The sequence below is a fragment of the Nycticebus coucang genome, chromosome 12 (genome assembly GCF_027406575.1).
Source record: "Nycticebus coucang isolate mNycCou1 chromosome 12, mNycCou1.pri, whole genome shotgun sequence".
NCBI classification, from domain to species: domain Eukaryota; kingdom Metazoa; phylum Chordata; class Mammalia; order Primates; family Lorisidae; genus Nycticebus; species Nycticebus coucang.
This window is the reverse complement of record NC_069791.1, coordinates 33,210,065-33,231,014: the sequence shown is the minus strand read 5'-3', so window position 1 is coordinate 33,231,014 and position 20,950 is coordinate 33,210,065. Positions and strand designations below refer to the sequence as shown.

The 20,950-nt window shown below is 39.1% G+C and overlaps 1 protein-coding gene across 2 annotated transcripts in view; it reads right to left on the bottom strand.

Moving 5' to 3' along the window:
- Positions 1–2,050: 2,050 nt before the first annotated feature.
- INTS13 (integrator complex subunit 13) overlaps positions 2,051–20,950 on the bottom strand; it is a 41,384-nt gene continuing 22,484 nt past the window's right edge. For both annotated transcript variants that reach the window (XM_053556046.1, XM_053556045.1), the window contains exons 12-17: positions 19,237–19,407; positions 18,652–18,806; positions 18,112–18,339; positions 16,076–16,215; positions 3,280–3,415; positions 2,051–2,401 (exon numbers count right to left, since the gene is read on the bottom strand). In XM_053556046.1, the coding sequence (XP_053412021.1) occupies positions 2,362–2,401; positions 3,280–3,415; positions 16,076–16,215; positions 18,112–18,339; positions 18,652–18,806; positions 19,237–19,407 (870 nt within the window). In that variant the 3' untranslated portion in view covers positions 2,051–2,361. The remainder of the gene's footprint in view (positions 2,402–3,279; positions 3,416–16,075; positions 16,216–18,111; positions 18,340–18,651; positions 18,807–19,236; positions 19,408–20,950) is intronic.

Genomic DNA, 20,950 nt, shown 5'->3' with positions numbered 1-20,950 from the left:
AGGAGGGCCTACTAGGGCATACATATGTATTGAGTATCAGCAGAAGCTTTTCCACTTCTATATGTAATCGAGTAAAAAAGTAAATGTGGGGGAAGTCAGTCAACCATCAAGGCCACCTTAAACATTTAAATAGAGTTGTATTTTGTTGAAATTTGTTTTTTGTTTGCTTCTTCTAGGTCAATCCAACAGCTGATAAACCAATTCAATTGGTAACAGCAACTACTGGGCACAGACTTAATTTCCAATCTCTCCTGACACATTTACTGATCAGGAAGATGGCAACTCAATTCACTTGACACTTGCAATACTATCAGTAAATGAGTATCCTTCACGCCCAGAAAGGTGGCTACAGTTTCATGTGACTCACAAATACTATATGGATATCCTCTAGAGTTGAATTTCCAGTATTCCCCTTAGGAATTTATTCTTTATGCCACTGATTCTGGGGGCCTTGCTGTACATATGCTTTTGAACATTGAACTGAAGCTACCAAGAAGTATTCCCTGCCATGCTTATGTTCTGTACACAAAAAATAGTTTCTACTCCTTTATAAAAAAGACAGGATGGTTTGTTTTTTGCTAAACTCACTGACTACCTAAACTCCAGTAACCCTGAGCAGATTGTATTAACTACCCTGAAACCAGGTCTGCTCTTATATCCTGCTGTAACAGGGTCTCACGCTTAGTCAACAGCAATTCTCTAAAATGGTGTCCGAACAAAAAAAAATTTCAGGAAATCATGTTTAAACTAAGGAGGCCTGATGGAAATATCCACCTATACTCTGCATATGGTATGTTGCCAAAACACAAAATTAACACAACTGAAAACATCACATTTAGTGGAATCTGCCTTACTCTGGAGCCAGGCAATGGGCCATTAGTTGAAAACAGCATTCTAGACTCACCTAAAGTAGAAAATAGCCCCTGGATTAGAAATACCTTTCTGGCTGTGTTGGTAAGCATATGTACATTGACTGTGACAGCAGCAACAGCAAGTACAGCTTACTATTTCTGTTAAGAATTGTAAGAATTTTTCTTTTGTACCCTGGCTAGAGTGATAGCTTACTGCAACATCAAACTCTTGATATCCAGTGATCCTCCTGCCTTAGCCCTCCAAGTGGCTGGAACTATAGGTGTGCACCAAGACTCCTGGGTAATTTTTCTATTTTTTTGTAGAGATAGGGTCTTTTTTTGGAGACACAGTCTCAGTGTCACCCTCAATAAGGTGCCATGGCATCATAGCTCACAACAACCTCAAACTCCTGGGTTTGAGCGATCCTCTTGCCTTAGCCTCCTGAGTATAGCTGGGACTATAAGTGCCCACAATGCCCAGCTACACTAGTTTACTTTTTTTTTTTTTTTTGCAGTTTTTGGCTGGCACATGGGGCTGGCGCCCTACTTCTTTGAGCCACAGGCACTGCCCCACACTAGTTTACTTTTTAAATAGAAATTTTTGAATCTGTGTAAACAGAGCTTTCCTCTTCTCTAATAAATACTCAAGGAAAAAAATGACAAATCTGAAATTAGCACTTACCATTGCAGTAACATGTTCTCTATAACACGTACACGCTTCCTGATGAAGCAGCACAAGGCGGCGGCTCATGAACATCCAACATAAAACCATGACACTTCTGAGAAATGAGGAGAGCAAGATTCTATCCAGGGATTCAAAAACCCTTTCCTCTCCCTTCTTCTAAGGCCATCAGGTAATTTGTTTTATGCTCTTCTTTCAATATAGAAAGTAAACGAATGGTAAATTTTTAGCAGAAAAAAAGTACTATTACCCAATGTTAGTAAATATAAAATTACACCAAATACTGAAAACTCTGCCTTTAAATAGATAACATACACACACAATAATTTAAAATAAAATAAATAAAAACAATATTCTTTGGAAAAGCACTCTATATGATATAGATTTAACAGGCAAGTTTTATATTAAGTATTGGGAATCTCACTTAAACTCTGATCAATGTTAAAAAAATTTCTATAGGTCATTTCTAGTCATTAAATAAATAATACTTTTTCTAAAGTAATACTCAAGTATTTTACATTTTAGATATTTTAATAGTTTTATTTGGCAAAGAGAAGCCTAAGAATTTTTTAAAAAACATTTCCAGAGACAACACCTTTTACCATAAAATAATCTTCTATGATTTGGGGTGATAAATCTTCTCAAATGTGTATTTTTGACTTATATGCCAATTTTATAATTAGTATAAAAAAGACAGTCGAAATACTCTAAAAATGTAAAAACCAGTCCAGGCAACATAACTATACATTCTTGCTGTAAAAGTACTTATATCAAATTCTGCCCAAAATATTTATGCAATATACTAAATTTTGCTCCTCAAGTCACTCTTCACTGCCGGCTGGCTTTTCCATTTTCTGTTGTCTCCATTCTGAAAAACAGGGAGGAAAACAAATGAGTTGATAAAATAAAACATTCATTTACTATCAAGATTTTTTTTTCTTCTTTTCTTTAATTATCTACCTTCCACATGAAAATTAATATATTCATGGAAAAGAACATTAATGCTTTAGGAAAAGACTGAAGTTAAGGTCCCTTCAATTAGTCCAATGACTTATTTTGCAGACAAATGAATATTGAGGCCCAGAAATATTAAGTGACTTTCCCAAGATTATGTTACAAAGGCCAATAGTTTTGGGTTCCCCCCCCCCACTATATCATTCTCACTCCCCAAGCAAAACTAAGGAAATAAATCTCTACCATCTAATCAAGGATTTAATTTCTTTTCCACTAAAGAAATTTCTTTTGGCCAGGGCTGAGTTTGAACCCACCACCTCAGGCATATGGGGCGGGTGCCCTACTTCTTTGAGCTATAGGCACCGCCCTTTACTAATATATTTTTAAAAGGATTTCTTCTAAAATGCAGGTTAAATAATCAGATTGGAGATTTATTCTATTATAATGAATATTCTTAACATCATTACTTGATAGGAAAATATTTTCCCTATTATTTTATATAGATTCAGAATTGCATAGTAAGTATTTTCTATGATTTTTACTAAGCATTGAAAAGAAAAAAATGCTCCATGGAATAAACACTTTCAGGATTGTATTCAACATAATTAGGCCTTTTACAAGTACCAAGAATCAAAGAAATTAATTTTTTCTCTTTAGGGATAACATGTATTACCTACTATCACATGTAATTCATAATATTAGTAATACAAAATTGCTGAACACAGTAAACAAGCAGTGTTTATTAAGGTATTATACAGGCAATTAAAAAATTTAACAATGAATAACACAAACCCATTTTCCTCTTTAAGATGTTGATATAATTCAGCTCTGTTATTAACAGAGTTCAAACGACCAGCAAACTCCTGATGTTTTCTGGAATTGGCAGTATTGATTCTATTACTCCACAAGGATAACAAGGACACTGGCCCTGGTGGTATATTTAAAAGAGAAAAAGAAAATGATTTATTACTTAAAAATCTAACAAACTTAATCTTTAATTCTATTGTTCATTTTAGACAATTTTCAGGGTCTTCAACACCTAGTGCAGTGATTTGCTGGAAGGACTCAAATGACTAAATGTAGTTATACTCATGGTTAGAATTATTAGAGCAACATAGTAAGGATACACCGCCAGTACACCGCCAGATGAGTAAGGGTGAAAGGTGCATTAGGTGGGGGAGTGGAGGAACCCATTTGCAGGTTTCCCAGGCCCTCTCTTTGCAGTGAGGCTTTATACAGAGCATATACTATCTCTAGGGACAAGAATATGTCTACAACATTTCTGCCAGGAAAGGCTGGTTAAGACTCAGAATCCAGGGTTTATTACAAGGGGCTGATCATGAAAGTATTCTTTGCCTAACCACAACCAATCAGGTCAGCAGCAGCACTAGATGTACATAGGAGCATGAACCCTATTGTAAACTGCACATTCGAGGGATCTAGGTTGTGCTCCTTGTGAGAATCTAATTCCCATCACCACCCTAGTCCACAGAAAAACTGTCTTGCATGTAACTAGTCCCTGGTGCCAAAAAGGCTAGGGACCACTGACCTAGGGAACATTTCAAAAACCAAGTTCCCAGATGCCAGGAGAGGGCCAAACTTACAAGTAGGCTTTTCCATTGACAATAGCCTAAGGCCTGTTAACTCTTTCTTGCATAAGAACTAAAATGCCAAAGTAATTTTGTAAAAGAAGAAAAAAATTAGAGTTATCTTATTAACTGACTTCATTCACTTGAAGCGATTATGACAGTACTGCATTGGTGAAAAGACAAACCTATAAACCATTGGAATATAAAAGAGAACCTAGAAATCGACTCCCATATATACAGTCAACTGATTTGTGACAAATGTACAAAGACAATTCAATGAAGAAAGGATAGTCTTTTAAACAAATGCATCCAGAACAATTAGGACATTATGTACAAAAAGAATTGACCCATACTTTGTACCTTATAAAAAAGTAACAGAAGGTAAAATCTAAAATTAGAGAACTACCGAAGAAAACACAAGAATTAACTTTTGTGACCTTGGGTTCAATTCTTACCTATAAGATCAGAAGTATAATCATAAAAGCAAAAATTGATATTTGACTTCAAAATAAAAAATTTCTTCGGGCGGCGAGTAGGGCGCCGGCCCCATATGCTGAGGGTGGCGGGTTCAAGCCCAGCCCCGGCCAAACTGCAACAACAACAAAAAAAAAATAGCCGGGCGTTGTGGTGGGCACCTGTAGTTCCAGCTGCTCGGGAGGCTGAGGCAAGAGAATCGCGTAAGCCCAAGAGTTAGAGGTTGCTGTGAGCCGTGTGACGCCATGGCACTGTACCCGAGAGAGATACAGCAAGACTCTGTGTCTACAAAAAAAAAAAAATTTCTTCTGTGTAAATGTCATTGTAAAGAAAAGGACAAGCCACAAACTGGGAGAAAAGATTTACAAATTACTTATCTGACAAAGAACTTGTATCCAGAATAAAGAACTCTAAAAATTCAAGGAAAAAATAAACAACCCTACTTAGAAATGGACAAAATGCTGGAATAGACCCTTCACCCAAGAAGACATATACAGGACTGGAAAAAACAAATACTTCATGTTATCACTATAAGTGGGACCTTAGTGATGGATAGGAATGGTCCTGCAGAGTGGTATAATGGACACCAGAGACCCAGGAGGACGGGGTAGAAGGAGGGATGAAAATTTACCTGTTGGGTACAGTGTGCACTATTCAGGTGACAGGTATGCTAAAAGCCCTCATTTCACCACTATACAATTCATTCATGTAACAAAAAACTATTTCTACCCCTAAATCTACTGAAATAATTTTTAAAAGACATACAAATTATAAATAAGCAAATGAAGAGTTTCACTATCATTAATAACTGAAGAAAGGTAAATTAGAACAATGAAATACCACTAGATAACTAGAATAGCTTAAAAAAAAATCACCACCAAAAAAGCCACTATGACAACATTTATCAGGTGCTTAAAAAGAGGCAAAACACCCAGACCTCCCATACACTGGTGGCAGGAATGCAAAATGGAAGCCACCATGGAAAATAAGTTGGCAGTTTCTTATAAAGTTAACCATATATTTTAAACATGAATGGAATAAAAACAGATTACTGACACACATACAACACAAATAAGTCACAAATGCATATGCTATGTGAAAGACGCCAAGCTCAAAAGGCAGCATGATATGCACCTTCATTTAAAAGACATTCTGAAAAAGGTACACTTGTAGGGAGAAAAAAACCCATCAGTGGTTACCAAGGATTACGGCTAGGCAGAGTGTAGAATAACCACAAAGGGTTAGTACCAGGAAATCTTTTGTGATGACAGATTGTTCTGTATCTTGCTTGTGATGGTAGTTGTTATGTAACTATATGCAGTGTCTAAACTCACAGAACTGTACACCAAAAAAGAGGCAGTATTCCTGTACATAAAATTTTAAAAATAAAATTCTTTTATTTTTCATCTCATAAAACTAATACATGTTCACTAGAGAAAATTTAGAAAAAATAAAACACATAAAGCACGAAATAAAATCATCCATATAATACCATGGCTCTAACAACTATAAATATTTTGGCCTTTTTATTATTGATTATATCAATAATCTAAAATGATATTTTGGTTTTTCTGTTATTACATCATATGAGGAGAGCTGAATAGATTTTTTGCCAAATCTAGGGGGTATAATTGGAATAGCCCAACCTTAGGTGCCCTGTATATGAGCACAAAATTCACTTTGGGAAGGCCTAGAAAGTCATTTCTCAAAGCAGATAAAACTGAATACAGTAATAGGCCTAGATAAGTTGCTGATCAGAAGAAACATGCTATTTAGATTATAAAATTGAATGAAAGAGAAAAACGCTTTTCAAGTATCAGCCTCATGTGGAAAGTTACAAGGGCAGGAAGTAATTTGCCAGTAAGTTGCTTCTCACGTGGGATACTCCATTATATTGTTTCCAGGGGTAAAAAGCATCAGGGATCCACTTAATTTAGCTGTTACTTTATCTAAGTAACAAAACTACTACACATGTGCATGAAAATTTTAAAACAAATTATTGAGATCACAGAATATATGGTCCTATAGATGGCTTAAAACTTAACTACATATTCATTCACTTATTCATTGAACAAATAATTGCACTTATAGTAGAAGTGAGCCAGGGACTATGCTGGGTGGTAGCTATTATGTAATGGTAAATTAAAAACAATCCCTGCTGTAACAATGCTTTATGGTGGTAGGAGAGGCAAGATGTTCATAAGCAGTATCAACCCAGTACTCTTAAGTGCTCTTATCCTAACTGAAGCATGCAATGAGGCACAAAGAAGCAAGACCTGATTTAATTGTTAGAGAAGTCAGGAAGTCTTTCTTGAAAAATGAGTTGCTTATTGACTGACATACAAACATTACAAAAGGGAAGAGGGGGCATTTATGACAATAATCATTCTTGGACTATCTAAATTCCACCCTAGGTGGCGCCCCAGCCAGCAAGGCCAGAGCTAAGGAGAGGGAGGACCTGCCATCTCTGCCCCAAGGGTGTTGATGCCACAGCAGCCTGCAGAGGACTGTTGGGGGATGCCCCCCCACAAGGAGACTCCAGTGGCCAGAGGGGCTGGACAACTGCTGGGGACAAGACACCTCCAGGCTGCCAGCTCAGGGAGCACCATGGTGGTGATGCAGGACCGGTGGCACCACAACCTGCTGCCTTAGCCCTGGCGGTGGTGATACTGTCCCAGCTGGAGGAACCAGCTTGCTAGAAGGGCTGGACACCTGTGGAGGAGACACTGGCGCCTTGCTGCGCCCCCCACCCCCACACATACACACTTCTGGCTGGTCAATTTCATGGATGTCTCCTCCAAGCACTTCTGACTGGTGAATTTCATGCAAGTTTCCAAGGCCTAAGAGATCATTGGATAGCTGGCTGAAACTTTGGAAGACCCACGCCCTGAAGTCAACTTTGGAGTTCCCGGCTAAACAACCCCCTGCCACTACATATACCCCTGAGCAGAGAGCCGGAGGACAGACTTCTGAGAGCAAGAGAGCTTCTTCTCCACCTAGGTTCTCTCTGCCAGGAGCTTTTATTTTTTGTAGTTTTTCTATTCTTTGTTTCTGTGAATAAATCCTGTTTTACCACTGACCTGTGGTCCGTTTCATTCTTCGAATGGCGGAGACCAAGAACCTGAAACTGCAGTACCATATTTGGTGAGCCAGCCAGGAGAGAAGACGAAGTTCCAGTATCAGTGGGGTCCACCCTCCCCCCTACTGTCTCCCCCCATTTGCACCTGAACAGGGAAACTCCCATTTCCAAGGCTTGGTCAATTTCATGTAAGTTTCCTAGGCCTGGGAAGGAAGGAATTGTATCCATTCATTTCTTGGGTGCTATATATGTACATACCACACACACCCCATTAAACAATGGACTTGGAGAGATTTTTTCCTATGTGGGCTACCTGGGATTTTCCCTCTGCCAGGTGCTCTGGTGTTTTTCCTCTATATTCTTTTCTGTAAAATGAATCCTGTCGTAACCACTGATCTGTGGTCCATGGATTCATTCTTAGAATCCCCAAGACCAAGAACCTACTGAACATATTTGGGGGGCTTGTACAGGATTGAGATCTGTGGTAAGCCATGGGACCATTTACCTGTACCCTGCTTTTCTCTATAATCACAATAATCAAGACTAATAATGTGGCTGTTCATCAGCCCCTAAAAGTGCATAGTGCAGCTGCTGACCTCCAGGTCATGGGAGGCAAGAAGGTGTTGGGAAACAAACTTTCTAATTCTCCTTGTCGCCAAAAGAAAGGAGCCCAAAGAAATGTTAAAAGGCTTCTGAATCCATTCTGTATCCACTCCTTTTCTCTGGTTGAGACCTGAGCAAAGAAGTAGCACCCAGAGGTCCTGGGGTCCCCAGCAATGGTTCTGACCCCCAGGCAATGGAGGGCCTTCTGAAAAATGTGCTCTCCCAGCTCTTTTACTATCTGCTCTTCTCTTCCATGGTCCCAGACTTCTATTTATGTCTATAGACTCCTGCTACTTTCTATCTCTTTCCTTGTAGTTTACAAGCTTTGTTTGAATGTTGGTAAAGGATTGCTTTATGTATTTAGTTACGTTTGTACTGGGTTTTCCTGGTATTTTTCAGATGTTGTAGGTGTGCTATAAGGTCCTTTTTATTGGCTTTCACTACAAAATTAAATTCAATTGGCTTTTTTTGTGTGTCTGAGAAAAAAGCTGAACCATGGTAACAGAGGCCAAGAAGTTGACTCTATACAAAGGGCAAAATGACTCCCCTATGTGGCTTCTCTGAGCAACCAGGAACCTGTGAAGGGAAGCTCAGGGTAATCTCCCAAGGTAAGAATGGCCCTAAACCCTAGGCTACAGTTTAGTCTCTTAAAAATGAAGAAAAACAAAGAAAATGTCCCTGAGTATTTGATTTTTTTCTGGTCTATTGGTGTAAATGGGAAAGTTTAAAATAATACCAATTTTCTCTAAGACTTTGGCTAGCTGTAACTAATTCTAATGCAGAAGTTTCAAAGTGTCTCTCAACCCTGATTTGTTACTGAGTTTAATTGTTGCCTTACTAACTTTGGGAGAAGAAAGGGGGGTTAGAAAACATGGCATTTAAGACCTGCTCATGATAGAAAACCTATTTTTCTTTGTTACAAGGAATTTAGAAAAAGCTTATAAAAATTATAAAGGGTTGGTTACACATGCAAGCACCAGGCTGAAGCGGGGCTTATCCCCACCTTGATTGACAGGTATATACTCAATGGCAGGTTCAGAAAGGGGCAGAACTTGCATCAGGCGGGACCAACCTTCAGGAAACCTGATTTCTCAGGCCGTGCTGCCAGCAAGTAATAAGCACAGGAGAGCCTGGGTACATAGCACTACACTGATAATTGTGGCTACATCCAGAGAAGCACAAGGGCTGGGGAAGCCACTCTCCTCAGGGATTCTTCCCCAAGCATCAGAAGGACGCTTCCTTTGGTTTGGCTGGAAAACCTCTTGGGTTGGTCAGAGGACACTTTGACAACCCAGGAACACAGAGCATGGGACTGATTAAAGCACTGGATGTTTTATTCTTTCCCATAGATGGGTAATGTTCTTTCTCTAAGACAGTGGTTCTCAACCTTCCTAATGCCATGACCCTTTAATACAGTTCCTGTCAGTCATGACCCACAGGTTGAGAACCACTGGTCTAAGAGAACACCCAGGTAATACATTCTCTTGCTAAGAGAACTTTCATCAGGTGGGACCACTATGGCTCTCCAGTACCTGAATTTTTGGCCCGTGCTGCTGGACATACTTAATCCCCAGATGCTAGGAAAGGATGAACGGTTTTCTTCTGCACCCAGGCCTGAGTATCATTTCTCTGATGGTAAACAGTAACCACCAGAGAGTACTCTAAATTATGGTAAACAAGAGAGGAAATGGTGCGAATTACCTATATGCAAGTTATATGCCTACTGTAAGTATTATAATTCATGACTGTGAGGTCGGTCCTAAGGTGTGGAAACTTACCAGAGGCAGCTCTGGCTGGACTATTGGGGCCTGAGCAGCACTGTGGCCCTGTGGGAGGGTGTGGCCCTATGGGCAGGTGTGGCCCTGAAGCTGGGGTAGGAGCTGCTTTGTCAAGTGCTAGGATTTTAAGTCCAATATTTCCTGGATGCCCCCTTCCCTGTTATATGGTTTTAATCCCCAGGGAAACTATGAGGAACACGTGAACACCCATTTTACAGATAGCACCATTAAGGTCTGGGAGGAAAAAGAAATTTCTTGGTGAGCAGCAACCTTTGGATTTATTTATTTATTTATTATGAGACAGAGTCCCACTCTGTGCCCTGGGTAGAATGTCATGGCATCAGCCCAGCTCACAGCAACTTCAAATTTGTTTTTCTCAGAGACAACCCCCAACTGTGTAAAACCTGTCAGATTCAACTCTCCTGGCTGTAATAACTTTGCCCAAATGACCAGGGATTCCTGAGAGAGATGCTGTCACCAACTAGTTCAAACCTGCCATCTACTTCATCCATACCTCCCCTCCATGCCTTTAGAAAACCCCGAGAAGGAGTTTATTCCCAGAGTTTCTTCTGTCCCTGTTGGAAACCCCAGAAGGCAACTGTATTCTTCTCTGTGTCCCTTGCTTGAGACTGCAGGTGGTGAAAGGGGAAATGCGTGAGTATTCACTCCATTTTCTCTCGCAAGTTTAAAATAAATTAAGGTTGATTTACGAAAGTTTTCTGAAGACCCCAATAGGTACACAGATGTTCTCCAGGGATTAGGACAAAGGTCCTCTCTCAGAGACGTAATGTTGACGTAATGTTCATACTACCAGATGAAACTTTAACTTTTAATGAGAAAAATAAAGTCTTAGATGAGGCTAGAAAGTGAGGTGATTTGTGGTTCATGTCCAATACTGATAGCAGTATATCCACTGAGGAAAAGGACCAATACCCCATGGGAAGACAGGCAGTTCCCTCTGTCTCCAATGGGACCCTGAGAAACAATGTAACTGGTGACATAAACACTGTCTAACATGTATCCTGGAAGTTTCCATCAATCTAAGAAAAAGCCTGTGAGTTACTCTAAGTTGTCTACTATTTACCAGTAGCAAAATGAGAGTCCCTCAGCCTTTCTTGAGTGGCTTAGGGAGGTGATGAGAAAGCACACTGACTCTTCAGAGGCCAAATTATTTTAAAAGATAAATTTATCATTCAAGCTGCCCCCATATATTAGAAGAAAATTCCAGAAACTGGCTTTAGGCCCTAAGCATAATCTGGAGAATCTTCTTAAAACAGCTATAGCAATCTTTATAATCAAGATCAGGAGGAAGAAGAGAAAAAAGACAGAAGGGATTTTAAAAAAAAAAAAGAATCGCAGCTCTAGTAATGGCACTCTGACAAATGGGCACCATTTAGGGGCAGAGGGAAGCCAGAGGAGCTAAGAACAAGTGCTTCCAATGAACTGGCGATTTCAAGAAAGATTGCCGCCTGGCGACACCTGTAATCCTAGCACTCTGGGAGGCTGAGGCATGTGGACTGCCTGAGCTCATGGGTTCAAAACCAGCCTGAGCAAGAGCAAGACCCGTTTCTAAAAAATAGCTGGGCATTGTGGCAGGTGCCTATAATCTCAGCTACAAGAGAGGCTGAGGCAAGAGAATCGCTTGAGCTCAAAGAGTTTGAGGTTGCTGTCTGTGTTTAAAAAAAAAAAAAATATCACCCTTGGCAGCACTGCCTCCTGGGCAAAACACCTGGCCCCTGTCAAGAATGGAAGGGTGATCACTGGAGGGCAGCCTGTCCCCCCAGGCAAAGGCCTTCTGGAACAGTGACCCCATCAGCCCCCAAACTGCACTGAGGGTGCCTGTGGCAGATTCTCATGGCTCTAGCTTTTGTCATCACCCATTAAGAGCCCTAAGTCTGCCTCACAGAGGAAACCCAGGAGACAGAATTTCTTCTGGACAGTGGAGCAACCTTGTTTGTATTCCTCTCTAACCCTGGTCTTCTATCCCCCAAGTCTGTAACTATACAGGGGGTGTCTCGAAAGCCAATTACAAAATTCTTCTTTCAGCCTTTAAGCTGCAGTTGGGGTGACTGGCTGTTCTCTCATGCCTTCCTAATCATGCCTGAAAGTCCTGCTCCCCTTTTGGCGAGCAACGTACTAACTAAAGCAGGAACGTCCATTTATACAAATATGGGACAAGAACCTATACTATGCCTTCCCTTATTAGAGACAGAAATTAACCCAGAAGTATGGGCTACCGAGTGACGGGTGGTAAGAGCAAAATATGCTCAACAGGACCAAACTAAGTTAAAGAAATACCATCCTCTAGCTTCCTCAGGTATACAAAAACAAGGTAAACAGAATGGCTAATGGATTTCACTCATCTCCTTGAGGTACACGGCATACAGTATTTGCTGGTATTTGTGGATACTGTTATTAATTAAGCATTCATACAAGACAGAAAAGGCCCAGGAAGTCGTAAAAGCTTTAGTACATGAGATTATCGCCAAATTTAAACTCCCTCCGAGTTTGCAAAGCGATAACAGGCCTGCCTTCAAAGCAGCAGTTACACAGGGAATATCTAAAGCCCTGGGCATAAAATATCATCTGCACTGTTCCTAAAGGCCCCAATCCTCTGAAAATGAATGATAAAATCAAAGGACAGTTAGGAAAGCTAACTCCAGAAACTTATCTCCCTCAGACTCGATTACTTCATTGTTCTCCTCAGAATGAGAAATTTACCTTGGAAACTTGGTTGTAGCCCATTTTAATTACTGTATGAAAGGCCCTTTTTAACTAACGATTTATTAGTTAAAAATAAACTACAAAATTAGTAAAACATACTGCTTCTGTTTTTTTTTGTAGAGATAGAGTCTCACTTTATGGCCCTCGGTAGCGTGCCGTGGCATCACACAGCTCACAGCAACCTCCAACTCCTGGGCTTAAGCGATTCTCTTGCCTCAGCCTCCTGAGCAGCTGGGACTACAGGCGCCCGCCACAACACCTGGCTATTTTTTGGTTGCAGTTCAGCCAGGGCTGGGCTTGAGCCCACCACCCTTGGTATATGGGGCCGGCGCCCTACCAACTGAGCCACAACATACTGCTTTTTTAGCTAAATTTCAACAAATCCCTAAAAATTTCCCAACTATGTTTTCACCTTCAACACTAAAAGAGATTTTCTCCCCTGGAGATCTAGTTATGATCAAAACTCTTCCCTCCAATTCACTTTCCCTGACTCCAAGTTGTGAGGGTCCCATTTCTGTTACCTACAGCTGTTAAAGTTATGGGAATAGATTCCTAGATACATCATTCACAAGTAAAATCCTGGAACCCAGTACCTCCTACAGAAGCAGACTATGAAGAGAATCAACCACAGTCCACCTCCACTTGTGAGCTTAAAGAAAATTTGAAGTTATTATTTAGAAGTAGAAGACAACAAGGAAAGTGTTAATATAGTTTTCTTTTAATATCACTGACTTTGTTATTTACAACCTGACACCCCCCCTCACTGTTCTACCCTTGTCTTTTAATGAGCTAATCAGATTTGTGTCTTCCAGAAATGAAGTCACCAAGCTACAAACAGTAAAGACGGTTCCAGCCCAAGAACTAATTCTATGGTGGACCTCTGGATCGCCCTCCCTCTGGAGAAAACCTAATTGTCCCCTTCTCTCATGGCCCAATTAAGCAGAAAGCAGTTAGATCGAGTCTTTGTCCTTTTTCCTTAACGGCAGAGTTTTTACTTGGAAAGGGAGAGTTGAAAAAAGGTGGGTGGCACCCCAGCCAGTGTGGCCCAAGCTGAGGGGAGAACCTGCCATCTCCACCCTGGGGATATTGATGCGGTAGCAGCCGGAAAGGAACCAGTGGTTTGGAGGGTAGGCAGAGGGGGCCACAGGAGACTCCAGTGGCCAAAGGGGCCTGACAACTGTTGGGGGGACACAGCCAGGTTGCCAGCTCAGAGAGCACCATGGTGTCTGCTCCCTCAGCCTCTGTCGCCCTCCCCTGACATTTGCAGCTGAACATGGAACCCTCCACCCCATTTCCTAGGCCTGGTCAATTTCATGTAAGTTTCCTTCACCCAGGAAGGGAAGGTATTGCATCCATTCATTTGTTGGGATCCCTAAGATAAAGGACCCAGGGAGAGATTTTTTTCTGTCTTGGGTTTTTCCTTCTGCCAGGAGCTCTGATGCTTTTTCTCTGTATTCTTTTCTGTAAAATAAATCCTGTCTTAACTACTCATCTGTAGTAAGTGGATTCATTCTTTGAATCCCAGTGACCAAGGACCTACTTAAGAAGAAATTAACATCATCTCTTAGTCATTTTCTATGAATATGTGTTTTGGTTGCTTGTAATTTTTGCCAATATAAATAATACTTTTTTAGAGTTCTCTTGTCTAAGCAATACTGAAACATTGTTTATAGTGAACCTAAATTTCTCATCTTAATCAATAGTGGCCTATTTTGGAATGTACGAAATAATTTATTATCAATAGACATTTAGATCCTATGATTTTCTAGATATTTCAGCAAATGCCTGAAAAACAGACATAATAAGATCACCTCAAGGGTGATCTCTGATTTCAAAGAAACTAGTAAATATAGTTTCTTTGAAGAATATAATATGTAGCACAATATACATAATGGCTTTGTAGCACAATATATAGAATGTCTTTCTGGAATACATCCAGCCAGGTTATATCTCTTTTTCTATTACTTGGCTGGATACTTTCGAAGGACAGCCCCTGTATATCCCATGATAGAAGTGTATATAAAAAGCAAATAAGCCTACCTTTTCCCTAGGATGGGCTGCCAGTAGTCAAATTCTGGCCAGCCCCCAAGACTGACTATGCCTTAGGAGAGGAATAGTGGCAAGTCATTAGAGCAATGGTTCTTAACCTTCCTAATGCTGCGAACCTATAATATAGTCCAAAGGGGTCGCCACCCAGTAAGTTGAGAACTGCTCCATTAGAGAGTTCCCATGTATCCTAAGTGGACTAAATCTAGTTTATCTTCAGGATAACTAATGTCCAGAATGATTTCAAGAGCTCCTAAACTTAAATCTTTGATGCCTAAAATTCCTTCAAGAAGAAACCAAACTTTTTAGCCTATAAATAAGAGATTACTGAAAATATTGTTTATAATACTACCCTGAAACTCATTCACACTACATTTTAATTATCAATAAACAAGTGATAATATATCCTTTCCTAAGTTCAGTAAAAATTTAGAGAATAGAGTTTGTCTTCAATAACCCAGCACTTATGTCAACAACATAAGCAGATTGAAGTATGTACATTTAAAATGTTTTTTGAGACAGTCTTGTTCTGTCACCCCAGGTAGAGTGTACTGCCATCACGATAGCTAACTGCAACCTCAAATGCTTGGCTTAACTGATCCTCCTGCCATAGCCTCCCTAATAGCTGGGACTACAGGCACACGGCTACTATGCTTGGCTAATTTTTCTATTTTTAGTAGAGACAGGCTGGTCTAGAACTTCTGAGATCAAGCAATCTTCCCACCACAGCCTCCCAGAGTGCTAGGATTATAGGCCTTAGCCACAGCACGTGGCCCTAAAATTTCTTAAAACATGAATTGTGTAGTAAAATTGCTTGTTTTCTAAAGGTTTCATTAATGGAGGTATGCCACCACTTTTTCTCTTTAAAGCTGACAAATATTTTTACTGCCTATATTCTCTAAGACTAAAAATAGAGAATCCTAAACGAGATCCAGGAATAACCAGGAGCTCTTCTTTTTTTCTTTTGTAGAGACAGAGTCTCACTGTACCACCCTCGGGTAGAGTGCCGTGGTGTCACACGGCTCACAGCAACCCCCAACTCTTGGGCTTACGCGATTCTCTTGCCTCAGCCTCTGGAGCAGCTGGGACTACAGGCGCCTGCCACAACGCCTGGCTATTTTTTTGTTGCAGTTTGGCCGGTGCTGGGTTTGAACCCGCTACCCTCGGCATATGGGGCCGGCACCCTACTCACTGAGCCACAGGCACCGCCCAACCAGGAGCTCTTTTAATACTGTACAAAACAAAGCTTAATTGGAAAACTTTATATAAACCTGGTGACCATAATTTTACCTTACCTTTTGATTTTTCCACTTGGGGAGATTCATCCATTTCAACAAGGGGTTTTTTGTTTGGAGGTTCTGGAGAATCAGGCGAATCTTTTATAATTTCAGCTTCAGCCAATTCTTCTTTTCCACGTTCTAAGATTCCTTTTAATCTTTTAAAGGGACAATGAAAAATAAAGTTTACATTTTTAAGAGTCTAAAATTCAATCAATATTAAACTATGTTCGTATCATCAGTCTTTATAGCTGTCTCACAAACTAAACCTAGGGATCAGAGATTTCAGTCTAAAATCAGGTAATAGAACTTAATGAATTTAAACAGGTTTCCTTTTACTTCATAATAATAATGTAATAATTAGTCAGCTATAAAATATGAAAAAAACAGGAAAACATAAGTTAAAATAAAAAAGGTGAGAAGTAACACAATCTTTGGAACAAAATTTCACAATTTTAACTTTTAAAGAGATAAACAAAATACTACTATATTTCAAATTACAAACAAGGTTAAGAAGTTTACCTTCATTCACTCTCTAGTCAACGTACTTGGGAAATATATTTATATTCTACAAGTTAGGAATTTAACTCCAAGCTTTTATTAAGATTAATCAAGGAACAAAAATACTTTCAAAATATATGAATATATGTGGAGCTCAATGAACTCTGAAAGAAAGTACTTCCCCTCCCGTCTTCTTACAGTAAAACAGTTTTGTTTCAGAAGTTCAGTAGCCATAAGGGAAAAGTGAACTTCCGAAGTCAAAGAGAATAGAAGTATTCTCCCTTTTTATAAATAAAATTACATGATTTCCAGAATTAGGTTTAAAATATTCTTATGGGGGGTAGTGGTGAAGGTAGTGGATGGGGATACATACGAAACGAGATCTGCCATGAATTGTTAATTGTTGAAGGTAGATGGGTACCTATTTGTTCTACTGTTGTATATGTCTGAAATTCTCCAGAATAAGAAGTCTAATAAGTTCTGTTTTATGGACTTACTACATAGCCCTTGTAATAGTTACCCAGTCGGTTGTCTGGTTTCTGGCAAGAAGGCAGAAGACACAATTTAACCTTGACGTCATCATATAAAACACAAACTAAGGGAATGGAGCATACTTTTGAGGAACATTTTCAGAATTAGGACTGTATCTCTTCCTCTGTGCTTCCAAGGCTATACTATACCTATTTTTCTTTTTTTTTTTTTTTGGTTTTTGGCCAGGGCTGGGTTTGAACCCGCCACCTCCGGCATATGGGACCGGCACCCTACTCCTTGAGCCACAGGCGCCGCCCCTATACCTATTTTTATAATACCATTTTCCATACGTTATTACAGTCACTGAGTTACCTGCCTGTATCTACCACAGCACTGTATGTTATTTTAGAACAGGAATCTTGTGTCAAATATTTGATATATCACAGGCATTCAATAAATATTTACTGGCCATATGTGGTGGCTCATGCCTGTAATCCTAGTACTCTGGGAGGCAGAGGTGGGAGGATTGTTTGAGCTCAGGAGTTCGAGATCAGCCTGAGGAAGAAAAAAAAAACCATGTCTCCTAAAAATAAAAAAATAAAAAATCAGCCAGGCACAATGGCACATGCCTGTAGTTTCATCTACTCAGGAGGCTGAGGCAGGAGGATTGGTTGAGTCCAGGAGTTTGAGGTTGCAATGAACTCTGATGATGTTGCTGGCCAGGGCAACAGAGGGAGACTTTGTCTCCAGAAAAAAAAAAAATATTACTGACCAAAGCAATAAACTTATGTGTTTGAAATTCTCAACATGTAAAGCAAATACTGATACCAAACATCATGCATTATGATTTTCAGAAGTTAATTTAGGAAAAACTAAAACTATTTTTGTTCCTAACAGCAAAAATAACTTATACCTTTTAAGCCCCAAAGAAATTTTCTAGATTTTAAGAATAGAATTAGTTACAAAATGAATAAACACATATTAAATGAACTATTCAGTAACTTATGAATGCTTAAATGAACTGCATGCAGAATGTGATAAGCCAAAGGCACTGTGGTGCTCTATCAGTGCTAAAAAGTCACCTCTCTGAGTCTTGCCAAGGTTTTTCCTGTTCATAATCTTTCACTTTCTCTGACTTGTCCTCCTTGTCCTCCCTCTTTCTTCCTCGTTTCTTTCGTTCTTCTTCTTCTGGAGGTTTGCTCCTACATGCCATCAGACATTCCAAGACCCTTTGATGTTTTTCCGAGTTGTTGATATGGGCTCTGACAAGAGTTTCTAATTCATTCCACATTATACGGTATTGTTCATCCCTGAGTAAAGATTTAGAAATATTCTTTAAATCATATAGAAGCGTCACTTTCTACTGGGTAAAGTAAAAGGAAATAATTAACCATGGACTTCTTTCCTGATTCAATAGTCAATGGTGAAATTCTAAGTTATATATATTATATATATTTCTATCATTCTGTATTCTTTCATCTTGAACACAAGTATTTATATATACATGCATATATACATACATATATATACAAATATAATTTACATATGGCATAAGTTACCTTAAGAAAAAATATATATCAAGTAAATACTATATATGAAGAAAGTAAGAAAAAAAAAACTACCTTTTAGGGCCTTTTCCTCTTGTACCAACTGTGGAAATAGGGAGAGGATCATTTTTTCTTTCCATATCAACTAAGTTGTATATTGTTTTTTGACAGTTTAACACATCTTCTTCTGTCAAAGTTTCTTTCACAATAACACTGGCTAATGGAACTACCTGTTAGTTTTTTTAAAAAGAAAAAAGAAATCCATCTTGAAAAATATTGAAACATCTTAATATTTTGAAATTAAAAAAACACATCTAGGCAGAAAATAATTTTAAAACTGATTTTACTTATTTATATATTTTAATTTTTTTGAAATACCATTCAGTTGCCTGGGCTAGGGTACAGTGGCATGACTATAGTTCACTGAAACTTGAAACTCCTAGACAATCCTTCTGCCTCAGCCTCTCAAGTAGCTGGGACTATAGCATGTGCGACTATATCCACCTATTATTATTTTTTTTTTTACAGATGAGGTTTCACATGTTGCCCAGGCTAGTCTTGAACTCCTGACCTCAAGCAATCCTCCTGCCTCAACTAAGCCTTCCAAAGAGCTAGGATTACAACTAATCTAGAAGAAAATTTGAACTATTTAACACTTACCGCTTGCATGTTGAAAATGGTGGTTTGTGAAATAATCATAGGCCAGTAACGGGTGTGTTTTTCTAACTGATCTTTTGCTCGTTCCAAAGGGATCTCAAGACTTCCATCGATTTTATATCTGGGGTCTAGAAAAGGAGTTAATCTGTTTTCCCTCATAAATTCACCAAAATCCTAATGATAACCAAACAAGACAAAATTAGAAACTATTTCTCATGTTTGAATATGAATTACATGTACTAGTCAGTTATCCCTGATGTCTTCTGTCCTGTGATATGCAACAAAGTATTTTCTCTAACTGTACCTCTACCCCACCATTTTTTCATCTTTGTTTTTGAATTTGAAACCTATCAGCTTTAAACATAAATGCATTCATGGTATGTTCTCCCTTTTAAAAATGAAGGAATCACTTTTTTTCTTCTCAAAATTTAACACTATAATTACAGATAAAGGTATGAGTTATCACATTAGAAAACCAATTTATTTACTTAAAAACTACCCTGACATTAACAACCAAAGCAAATATACAACCATCAGACTGGGAAAAGAAATTTGCATATTATAAATCGGACAAAAGCTTGATAACTACAGAGAACTGAAATTAAGCAATGACAACAACAAAAAGCCAACAATCCCCTGTATCAATGGGCAAGTGACATGACTATAACCTTCTCTAAAGAAGACAGATGAACGACTAACAAGCATCCGAAAAAAATATTTATCGTCTCTAATAATCAGAGAAATGCAAATCAAAACCACCCTGAAATAATCCCCTATACCCAGTGAGAATGGCCCATATCACAGAGTCTCAAAGCTACAGATGCTGGCATGGGAACACTTTTACACTGCTGGTGGGACCACAAACTCATACAACTCTTTTGGAAGGAAGTATGGAGAACCCTCAAAGCACTCAAACTAGACCTCCCATTTGATCCTGCAATCCCATTACTGGGCATCTACCCAGAAGAATAAAAATCATTTTACCATAAGGACATTTGCACTAGACTGTTTACTGCAACTCAATTTACAATCGCCAAACTGTGGAAACAACCTAAACGCCCACCAATCCAGGAATGGATTAACAAGCTGTGGTGTATGTATACCATGGAATACTATACAGCCACTAAAAAGAATGGTGACTTGTATTAATTTGGATGGAACTGAAATACATTCTTCTAGTAAAGCATCACAAGAATGGAGAAGCAAGAATCCAATGTACTCAATTCTGATATGAGGCCAATTGATGCTAGTTCATGGTGGCAGGAGGGGGAACGGGAGAGGGGAGAGGAGAAAAAGGGAAGAAGGGGCAGAGGGCAGAAAGGGAAGAAGGGGGAGAGAGGAGAAAGGGAAGGAGGGAGGGGAGTGTGGGGCCATGGTGTGTGACACACCCCTTAGGGGCAGGACACTATTAATAGAGGGACTTCACCCAGCAAACACAAGCAGTATAACCTGGCTCACTGTACCCTCAATGATTCCCCTTTGAATGATGGAATTATAGGTAATTCACAGATTTTTTTTTTTTAGATACCTATCTTCTCTAATTTTTTACAATAAATTTTTCCTTATTGAAAAAACTATGTTAAAGAAAAGCCTAATCAAAAACAATTACTTACATTATATAACACTTTGTGATTTGATTTATAAAGTATGTTTGTATACATAAATCACATTTAATTTTCATAACCACCTCAAAAAGTAGACAGCTATGAAATACCAA